Source organism: Sebastes fasciatus, chromosome 2 (assembly GCF_043250625.1).
Source record: "Sebastes fasciatus isolate fSebFas1 chromosome 2, fSebFas1.pri, whole genome shotgun sequence".
In the NCBI taxonomy this organism is placed as follows: domain Eukaryota; kingdom Metazoa; phylum Chordata; class Actinopteri; order Perciformes; family Sebastidae; genus Sebastes; species Sebastes fasciatus.
This window is the reverse complement of record NC_133796.1, coordinates 18,076,473-18,087,879: the sequence shown is the minus strand read 5'-3', so window position 1 is coordinate 18,087,879 and position 11,407 is coordinate 18,076,473. Positions and strand designations below refer to the sequence as shown.

Sequence of the window (11,407 nt, the reverse complement as noted above, 5' to 3'; positions counted from 1 at the left end):
AATTATCACACAAATATACACATACCTCCATCCTCTGTGGTGACGTTAACCGTTGCCTTAGTTGTATTATGTGCTCCGTTGGACACCTGTACTGACAACAGATATGTGGTGCTGGGCCAAAGGTCACTTATCACTGTGGAGGTGATCTCAGGGGGGAAAGTCAAGATTTGACTTGACTCTGCAGATGCTACTGTCAGAAAGTAAGACTCCACCTCTCCCTGTAGGTCTCGCAAAGCTGAGAAAGACACAAAGGGAGAGGGAGACGAGTGAGGGAGCAGTAAAAAAAACACATAATTTTGAGTCTATATTGACAGTTTTTGGTAGCTGTCAAGTCACAGAACAATTTTCATAAACTATACGGCCATGACAGACCTTTGCTGGGCAGACTGTGTGTGTTTGAGTGTGTGTGTGTGTTTAAGAGAGAAGGTAATCTTACAGGGTTGCGTCCAGTTGACCTGTACAGCAGTGTGATTGACAGCGCTGGCAGACAGAGACGGAGGGTGGTGGGGAACCCCCGCCATGGTCACCGCGGTAACAATCTCTCCCGAGGAGTAGCCCACATCATTATGTACCACTAACTGGTACTGGTAACGGGTGAATCTGTTGAGAGACAATATTGGTGTTTTTGATAAGGAGGCCACAATATGTTTTTAATTTCATTGAGTTAAAAGCTACTAATGTTGCTGGGAAATATCTTCAAGGCTCTGACTAAAAGGCCGAAACAAGTAATTTCTTTCGGCAATCATTCAAAAATAGGTTGGGCAAGAAAAAAAATAACAAATGCTAAAATAGACAAGCTCCTGGTACGAGTAGCGAGTTGTGAATCAATCCTCCATTGAAGGAATTAAGAGAAATGACTAAGGATGCACGATATACATATAACAAGCCTGATAAATTATTGGTCGATAATGGGAATTTATATTATTATGTATTACTCCAATAATGAAATTATAGCCGATAAATTATCGGCTGATAGTACGAAGCCAAATTGCTTTCATTGACTTAAGAAGAAACAATAGTGATGTCAGTTAGATTTGGTTAAGTCAGAGCTATAGAATATTAAATCACCTGTCTTTGCTCACTACATCTTAGCCTTTCTTATCCTCACATGTGCATAAACTACAGGTTATGAACTTTTAAAAATACAAAAATGTGAAATGATCGGTTATTGTATCGGTATCGGCCACGAGAAGCAGGTAACCATCGGTTATTGGTATCGGCCGAAAAAAATTCCATATCGTGCATCCCTAGAAATAACAGATATGATTGTGATGCTCTATAGGTGGAATATGGGGGATCATAATTTCAGTCATGTCTACCTTTATCTCTTTGTTCACTCTAAAGTTACTGTTAGTCCTGCTAATATGGTGACTTATATTAAACAAACACTAATTACATTCTCATAAAGTATTTTCTAGAACATAAATAAAAAATTCCTACAAAGTGAAAAAGTGCTGACATGTTCAAAAGTTTGTCAGTTTACTACTTGAATAAAGCACAGCAGAGACACAAACCCGAAAAGAGTACACCCAGAGCCGTTTAGCAAGCATAGAGGGAAAAAAAAAATTAGCTTCCACCAAGTGCCAAACTGAGATTAGGGGACGCTGTGTGAAAAACAATTTAATTCTTTGGGATATTTGCTTAATGTATCTTTGAGCGGTATTAAAAGATCGGCATCAGCGGCAGCTCGCCGATCGGCTCTGCACACACGGTTTGCTGCGGCGCCGGCGTTTGCTCTAGAGCTCATTTCAGTAATCTCACCTGCTTAGGCCTTTATCTTGGTAGAACAATTTGGTGCCGGAGTAAACATGGAGCCAGCGATGGAGATCTTCTGAGGGGGGAGGGGACATGGCTGTTACCGTGGGGACCGTGGCGATGGCCAGGGGCTGGTGGGTTTTACGTCTGAGCAACTTGTATCTGAAGGGGAAATTTGAATAAAAGAAAACACACACAGTTGGATGTTTAGGAATGCATTAACACCCGACACATGTTCACAAACGCACCAATATGAAAACTCAGACACACACTGTACCCACACATGCATACATACGGACACAAAAACACACACATGAATGCTCAACTGACTCTTCTCCTTATCGCTCATTTCCTCCTCTTCTGCTGTTTTTCATCATCTCTATTCTTTTGCGTTCTCTGTATCTCACCCCTCCCTCCCAACGCCCCTCCCTCTGTTGTTTTTTTCTGCAGGGTTTGTGTTTTCCTCTCCCCACAGTGATGCTAATTTCTGCTGTAATCAGAAGAGAAGGGCTTAATGCCGCCTTTTAACAAACCCACTTAGACAAACACACAGAGCTGAGCAGAGCAGAACAGAGAGACGGGCTCATGCATTTTAATCGCCTGCCAGTAAAATGGACCTTTATTTTAGGCCTAATCACCGACAGAGTAGAACAGGACAGAACAAAACGGACCAGAATGTGCATTAGGACTGAGAAAACACTGATTAAAAAATGCACAACACTTAGCTCATTACCAGGGCACTCATGTTAGCAGCTTGTTAACGTGTTCCTATCTGCTTGTTTGTTCGAGTTTTTCAGCAACAATTGAACATCTCCAGAATGTGTCTTTCAGTTACAACATGCTGTAGATTTCAGTTTTGGCTGCTTGGTTTCAAACTCTGGGCTTTAGATAACGAATAAAAACAGAGGGCCGTTTCAAATTATGTAAAGTTATGATGGTTACACAGATTGGGGTCCACTCATATTAGCTCTTCTTAATTAGTTATTTGGATGCGTATTTGCATGTACTGAACTATTATAAACCTTCTAATTCTTACTTTTCTTTCACTTGGTTAAATTCCTACGAACATCAGAAAGCAATAGATGCAATTTGTTTGTGCATTTAGAAAGCAGTTATGCATGGCTGATCTATAGTGGGAATGTTGACTGAGTCATGTTGAGAATGCTGATGTGGACGAGTTAATCTGACCTGGATACTATGCACACGTCATGGTGATATTTGTGTTAATTACAAGTTGTGAATTCTGAATAATTAAAGTATCTACACTCAACAGACACACAACTTATCACCCCTCCTCTCTCTGCCACTTTGTACTTTATGTTCTTTCCTTGTTTACACAAGTTCAGACAGCAGACGGGTCAATGAGCCAAGGCAAAATAATTTCCCTCGATTGATATTGACACACATTTTAAATTTAATGTGACTAAAAATAATTCTATTAAAATGTTATGCGCAACACATTAACACAAGTTTCACTGGGCCAGTAAATGTAATGCAGTTATTAAAGAGCAATAGTAGTGTTTTACATTACTGCATTCCTGGGAAAGTAATGTGATTACAGTAAAGCACAACATGTTACTCCAATTACTGTGTCTTCATTACAAACCAAATGTATGTTCTCAAGCTCTTGTCATTTAAAATGACTGAGATTCTTTATTACTAGCGGTACTATTGGTCACAAGCAAGTTGATAACAATATTGATGAGAGAGAAAAACAAGGGAACTTGTCTCTGATGGTGCGCCTTTGTATATCAAGCAGCCATATGCACTGCCATCTAAACCCAGTGGTCTGAAGGGTGATTTATGCTTGCCGCATCTGCGAGGGTTTCTACACGACCAAAGTGACGTCACACCATCAGACACGGCCCTTCGCGGGGGTTCCGTGCGGCATGTTTTTGCCTGTCCTTGCACATCCAAAATGTTCTAACTGTGCGGACGCATACGGCCAGAGAAAATTGAGAACTTTGAAGAGCTTTGAGAATGTCGGTTTGCAGCGAGGAGAATAAAGGAGTATAAAAGATTCAAACTTTTCCTCGTCACTATTTCACGTCAGCTCATGTCCTTGCGGAAGGTGTAACCGAGGCTTAAGACTCACACAATGTTACTGTGACATCATCTTTGGTATGGATTCTGTGTAATATCTATCTTACCTTATGTTAGGTCCATTGGGCCTGCTTGGTGATTGCCAGGAAACAGCCAGGAAGGACTCACTGACTGCCACTACAGACATTGGCTCAAGGCCTTCCGGGATTGTGGAGAATGTGGTAGCAGGCGTGGACAGGCTTTCTGTACATCCTCCAACATGTCCGCCACCGTTGGAGCACGCCAACACAGTAACACTGTAGTTTGTGTATGGAATGAGGTCCGTTATTGTGACGTTGAGCTCAGAGGCGTTGCCACGGTCATGGAAGATGCGGGGTTCTGGGAGGCGGATCTCATAGCCGTGGATTTCTCCATTGGGAATAAGAGGATGAGACCATGTGACCTGAAACAAAATGTTTTAGATTTAAGTTCTGGGTTGTTCATTTTAAATATATTAAATATGTATTAATAGTACAGAGAAAACTACAGGACTAGTTGACTTAATCCTTTCTAACTGTCCTATAATTATCCCAGAAAAGTCCTCTCATTGGTTGGCTAAATGTTCTCGGCATGCTGAGGACGGCAGAAAGCTTTTAGATGAATGAACTATAGGAAGTCATGGCATAGTGCGTGCGCATGTGCATGTGCGGAGCTTGCAGTGTGCTCATGCAAACATATTTGCATCACAGTGTGAATGCACGTGTGGTCAGTTGAGTGCTACCAGCAATATCACGTAGGTAGCGTCCGTGTGTGCATACATTGTCACCTGGGCATGTGAATGTAAAGTGTCAGGATGGTCACTGTGTGTGTGTGTGTTTGTTAAAGTATCTTGTGGGGAAAGATAACCTGACTTTGACTTGAGCAGAAGATTCCTTTCATCAAATTTAAAACAGGGTACACACACACACACAAACGCGCGCACAAGCACAAACACCATGCTAAAATAATGAAAACGGCTGGTAATGGAATTGCTGCATGCAAAAACAAAAGCTTGCTGTCGTTGAGCGCTGCATCTGATTTGGAAACAGTTCAGTCTGTCAGCATTTCAGAGTGAAGATGAAGGTAACTGGCACACACACAAATGGTAATATACACACACACACACACACACACACACACACACACACACACACACACATCTCTACACGTTTGAAATACAGATATCTATACAATAAATATTTTGTTTATACATCCACATACAAACACACAGTTACACCTAAATTCAACAATTACGTATGCGCACACACACACCCGTGTTCTAACACACTTATGGATACAAACTGTCATGTACAATAACTGATCAGTTCAGCGCTTGTTGAGACTTATCAGTTTAGGTGATTAAGTGGTCAATTTTGATGAGAGTATTATGAATGAACGTCAAGTATAATTATTTCTCATGCAACCTTGATATTCATTTAACAACTGACACTGTGAGGTGATACAGGAGGACACACACACGCACACTCTGAGCCACACACACAACCACATATGGGCAGGGTCATGTTGAGTTAGGTAGCTCATTTCCCAAAGTGCGTGTTGGGTGTGCTTTGTGGTGGAAGTCATTTACAGATTGAATAGCCTGATGTAATCTGGAGATGGTGAAGACAGCAGAGACCCTGGGCTGACACAGAGCACTGGGGCTAAGGCCAGCACAGTGTGTGTGTGTGCGTGTGTGCGTGTGCGTGTGTGTGTGTGTGTGTTTGTATGTATGTGTTTATGTGTATATGAGTGAGTGAGAGAGGAACAGATGATAAAGTTGGTAGTGAGAGAGAATGTGTGTGCGTGTTTGTGTGTGTGTGCGCGTGTGTGTGTAAGGACATGGTGCATGTGGTATATGTGTGTCTTTGTGCATCTATGCTATTATATTCAGAAAAAAACTCAAAGGCACTGACAGTGCCAACCTCTGCAGCTGACAATACATTCTACAATCTATTCATACATGCATCAGTGTTATCGCTTACATATCAAGATCAATTTATATTGACATCCTGCAAACAAACTCTCAGGATTTGGAATCAAGTCCCAAATCGTTGAGTTTGTTTTTTCTGATTTGTGGTGAAAAAAGTAAAAATGATGTATGATGCGTCCCAGATCTCTATACACAGAGAGAGAGAGCGAAAGAGAGCAGTGATGGTCGAGCAAGCTATAGAGTGAATAAAGAGAGGGAGCGGCGTTGAGAACAAAACAGTGAATCAGCGAAATAAAAAATGACAATAAAGTTGAACTCGACTTGAAAACATTATTGCTGAAGCCCAGAAACGTCCCGAACACAGCAAAAATAAGAAGTGAAGAGAAAATACAGGCTGAGGGCAGGGTCTCTGAAGATACAGACAGCACCACACACTTCTAGTTGGTCATAAGTGATGGTTGAGAGGGATCATTTTTGTATCAGTCTATACATTCATTTTTGGAAAATTCCTGCATATTATACCTTTAATTTGAAGTTTATAAATATGCCTTCAGAATATCTAACTAGATACCGGAAAAGGCATAACTATCATGGCAGAGATAATGAGTGTGAGATGGAGAAACAAATCAATTCTAACTGTGAATCAGACACTACGAAGAAGCAGATACATACATTTAGAGTAGTTACCTTCTCAGACATTGCTTTTACACCAAATCTGTAGCATTACAGATGTGTGTTTGCAAAAAAAAAAGATTTCATTCTTGTTTTGCCATCTTAGTCCAATACAAAACCTGCATTACAACAATCAATGTGTCGATCTTCATCCCTCACTGCATCACACAGACTAATCACAGACTGTTCCACTCACTATCTGATGAAGCCAAAAGGACATTGTCTGTGGATAACAGAGATGCCATCTTAATTTCAGAAAAGCAGTCATTCAGTATACTTTGTATTGATATCCTCACCGGGAGTATCAGTACATAAAAAGAACGCATGCAAAACAAGCAAATTGAAAAGAAAACGGTCAAGAGGAAGTGAATACCTCGATGAGCATGAAGTGATATGAAAAATAAACCATTTAGAGAATGAAGGGAGATACTCAAAATCCTGTCTGTGTTATCAAGGTCAATTGGTAACCAGGAAGCAGCCTGCCTGTCTGTCCAATTAGCAACAACCAGGAAGGAACACTTTCCTCCTCGGACCTATGACCCCTAAAGCTGTGCTGCTGCAGAGATGACAGGGGCGGTTTAGAAATGATGACAGGCATTAGCATTTTTCTGCAGTTAGCATTAGTGCAGGGCTGTGCAGCGCATATGTGTGTGTGCGTGCGAGCGTATCTGTGTGTGTGCATGCATACAATATTGTTTCAGTGGCTTTCATTGATGGGCCTTGATGTGGGATTAGCCAGTGGTGGAACTTAACTCTGGCCCCTCCTTCAAAATGGCCGACAGGAAGGAAGCAGCCTCAGACAGGGTCACAGCCCCTCCCATTTCCTGAAGGGGACCTTGAGTTGAATGCTTTTCTTTCTCATTAAATCCCAAGAACGAAAGACAGAAGAATGAGTGTGACATTGCTTTGTCTTTTCTACTCTGAGTGACTGAAGTTGCATTATAGTGTGTATATTGTGTATATCTAAAGAAACTTAAAGACCCTTTAAATTCTAAATATTCACGCTGAGATTCTGAATCAGCTGAATGTAATAGGAGATATTGTAATTCACTATCAGTAGCAGTATGGCTGACTTGGGTTATATATTTGTGTGCTTTAGCCATATCTCAGAGCTCTCACGGTAGATCCAAGAGGTTTTTAATGAACCTGAGAGAAGTCAGCGTTAATAAAAAAAGGCGCCCATACCTGAAGTGACTCTGGCCCCAAGACCTTCACCCTCGGTGGACTGAGACCAGCTGGCCGAGAAGGTCTGGTTGTGATATTGACCCAGGGTCCTGCAAGTATATAATAATATGTAGTAGTAGTGGTCAAAGATCCTATTGAGAAACAACAAAGGCTGAAAGCATTTCTCTTTGACACAAAGCTGTGAATTCCGTAAAACTGGCACTTGACAGTGTAAAATGAAACATATACACATCTTGGTCAGATTGAATTTAATTTCAGTTAAAGGTGCAGTGTGTAGGATTTGGTGGCATCTAGTGGTTTGGTTGCAGATTGCAACCAACTGAGTACCCCTCCATTCACTCCTCCCTTTCAAGACTGCGGTAACGTGAGCCGGCGAGTGCAAAACCGTGGTAACGCCGTTTGCCTCACTCAGAGGCCATCGTTACCATAGTAACACTTCTTTAGGAGCAACGGAAGTCAGCTGGTAGTACCACGGTTTTGTACCCTGCGGCTCACGTTACCGCAGTTTCACAAGCGTGTTGGAGAACTACAGTGGCCTTCAGGTAATGTAAAACGTGAAAGGCTCTCTTGGGCTACTGTAGAAACATGGCGGAGCAACATGGCGGACTCCGTGAAGAGGAGGTTTCAGGTGATTATACACTAATGAAAATATAGTTATGAATATTATATTCCATTTGTGCCAAAAGATCCCCTGACATGTTACACACGGGCCCTTTAAGACCATTATTATGGCCTTACCTGTGGTGTTGCCAGCCTGATTATGGAGCACAAGTCGATACTGGTAGGTAGTCCAGGGACTGAGGGCCGATGAAGAGTCAAGGAAGGAAAGAGGGGGAGGCTCTGGTGGGAGATGGCCCACTGTGGAGACTTGTTTGGTCCCAGCAACTCTGCGCTCAATCAGCCACCTGGCACAAGATACAATGGAATTTATACACAAATAGGAGCTTCACAGAGGGATTGAGGTGTATGTATTTAATCATCTCTCACCGCTCCAGTGGTCCATTGCTCCACTCCGGTGCACCCCAGGACAAGAGAACAGAGGTGGGGGTGTCAGAGTAAAGGTGAGGTGCAGGGACCCCTTCAGGGGGCGCTGGGAGGGTACGAAAGTCCTGAGACATCCCAGACGCTGAACAACCCACACTGGTGCACGCCTCCACCTGGATGTTGGAGAACAATGTGATATGTCTTTCTAGTGTTATCATTGTAAGGCTAGAAGTTTGATTCAGTCAGTAAATGACACCTTCAACTTCCATGCTACTACAACTATTACAGTGGAAACAACAAGAAAAATAGAGGTGCAGTGACATTTTCAAACTCAGTCTCATCTGTGACTGGAAAAACATATGATTATTCAATTGCCAATAAAATGTAGTTATCGAATATACTCATCATAACATAATCAGAGAGTAATAGAGACTATCATTTGTTTAATTATGACACTATAACTGTATGTAGGCTACATGTTTTTTTTAAATTGCATAATACAATGTTTAATCTATCACACTATACGGGGTACAGTATTGTGTTCTACCATAGTATCATTATGATATATTGTACCTGGAGGTTGTAGGTCTGGTATGGCGGTAGATTGAGGAAAGTGTAGCTTGTGGTGTTCCCTGGAACAGTGACTGATAAAGGGGATGAACTTGAATCTGAAGCTGCATTATAAAAACCAGAAACGGTGCTGTGGATGGAGTCTTGTTTTAGAATATGTTCGGTATTAGAGCTGTTTGCATTGTATTCTGGGTTTGGCAGTAAAAGACTGGGGCTTGGGTTTACTCTGGCTGGTTCAGTAGAGTGCAATGAGATGGAAGCAGGGCCTTGGCTTGTATTGCTCACACCAGTGGACTGGATCTGGTTGTCTTCTGTGCTACCAGGCCTCAAGCTGGAGAAAGGGTTAGGGAGGAGGTTGGGTCTAGTGTATTGGATTGTGCTTGAGCTGTCATTACTGCCTGTGTTGACAGTAGACATGGAGATGAGGCTTGAGCCTGGGGTGGTAAGATTGGATGTTGGCCTGAGGTTATGACCTGAGTTAAGATATGCGCCCTCGGTGCTGGGCAATAGGTTTGGGTTAAGACCTGAGCTGGAGCCGAGGGTCGCGCTGGTGCTGGAGACTGAGCTGGGCTTGAAATCTAAAGAAGAGACGGAGCTGGGGTAAAGATAGAGGGTATAATTGGTGATGATGCCATTTGGTTGGGAGGGAGGAACCCAGGTAATTGTTACACTTCGAGGATGGAGCCCGGATACAGCTGGAGCCTCCACTGGTCCTGGACCTGGGGGTAAAGAGAAAGAAATGGATAAAGAGACAAGGAGAAAAAAGGCAAGAGATAAATATACTCTTTGTGTGTGTGCTTATAAGAGAGTGAGAGAAAAGAGAGGAGGGGGATTTGTTAGAAAGAATTATTTGACAAGTAACATCAAGAATGACATCAGAAGGACAAAGAGTGATTTTTCCATCCCTATCCAAGGGATTAACACGGAAACTCTCTTTCTCTCTCAATTTCTCCCCCTGAGCAAACCCAGATTGTATTTATGGATTTATGCTGTACTTATGACTGTTTGAATGAGAGTCTGTGCATCCTTCAGCAGAGGTTTCAGGAGGTGATGTGTAGGCTAGGCTGGACTGCTGGAGATACTGTAGTCCAGCAAATATATGACATACACATGTATGCAAACACACACAGAGGTGGGGCCAAGTCATTGTTTACAAGTCACAAGTATGTCTCAGGTCTTTGCAATCAAGTTCCAAGTCAAGACTGACAAGTCCCAAGTCAAGTCCCAAGTCAAACCAGGCAAGTCCCAAGTCAAGTCCCAAGTCAGGACTGAAAAGTCCCAAGTCAAGACTGACAAGTCCTAAACAAGTCATAATGCGCTCTTCACCCCGTAATGACATTTTCACAACAGAGTAATAATATATTATTTTTACAAAAATTATGAATGTGTTTTAAAATTTGTACTTTTTTGTTAAAAACAAGTACGAATGAACGTCATCATAAAAAAAGATCTGGGGAAGTGTCGACCTGCTGGGAATGAATAGCGTCAACATTAGTTGATCAGGAAATGAAGGGAAATTAATGGATTCGTGGCACACCTTTTAAATAACATGCATTTTCATCTTTGGGCTCGGGGGAAGGCATCAAGTATTTTCAAGTTGAAAGGCTCAAGTCCAAGTGAAGTCACGAGTCACTGGTGTTAAAGTCCAAGTTGAGTTGCAAGGCTTTTTTGAAGTTTAATTTGTCACTCGAGTCCACACCTCTGCATATGACCCATAATTGGTCATTTCAAAGAGGGATACAAGTGAGGCATAATATATATAAGTGACATATTTTAAGTTTGATGAGATAAGTTTATATGAAAAAATTGAGGAGAACTTCAGCATTTCAGGTCAGGAGATGAAATTAGTTGCAAATGTATCACAACACATCTTTCTGCAGATCCACAGCTGTGGTCTCAGAGAGCGAGTAGATGTCTAATTTGGGTCTACTGTGTATTCATGTTCACTGCCATTCTCAATGCCTGGGAGTGCCTTAAAGTCTTATGTCCAGAAGGTGAAATGATCCTCACTAGTATTAGAAGTAGATGCACATGAGAAGGCCACAGGCACACACATGATTTGCACATGCCCATGCACAGATAAGAACCTACACAAGACTAGTCTGAGGGATATTTCACTCCACGGTAGCTCATTTGAAGGTAATGCCCCTTCCCCCCTCCTCCCCCAGCATTTACATCCCACTGTACTGCTCTATAATGGACACACACACAGATGCATGTCCATATACGTAGACACACACACTCTTCCTG

General features: G+C 42.1%; 1 protein-coding gene across 1 annotated transcript in view; it reads right to left on the bottom strand.

The window, feature by feature from the left end:
* ush2a (Usher syndrome 2A (autosomal recessive, mild)) overlaps nucleotides 1-11,407 on the bottom strand; it is a 230,542-nt gene that overhangs the window by 82,843 nt on the left and 136,292 nt on the right. Inside the window, exons 50-57 of the mRNA XM_074625260.1 lie at nucleotides 9,161-9,876; nucleotides 8,591-8,760; nucleotides 8,342-8,508; nucleotides 7,604-7,692; nucleotides 3,906-4,240; nucleotides 1,762-1,917; nucleotides 437-600; nucleotides 26-235 (exon numbers count right to left, since the gene is read on the bottom strand). Of these exons, the coding sequence (XP_074481361.1) occupies nucleotides 26-235; nucleotides 437-600; nucleotides 1,762-1,917; nucleotides 3,906-4,240; nucleotides 7,604-7,692; nucleotides 8,342-8,508; nucleotides 8,591-8,760; nucleotides 9,161-9,876 (2,007 nt within the window). The remainder of the gene's footprint in view (nucleotides 1-25; nucleotides 236-436; nucleotides 601-1,761; nucleotides 1,918-3,905; nucleotides 4,241-7,603; nucleotides 7,693-8,341; nucleotides 8,509-8,590; nucleotides 8,761-9,160; nucleotides 9,877-11,407) is intronic.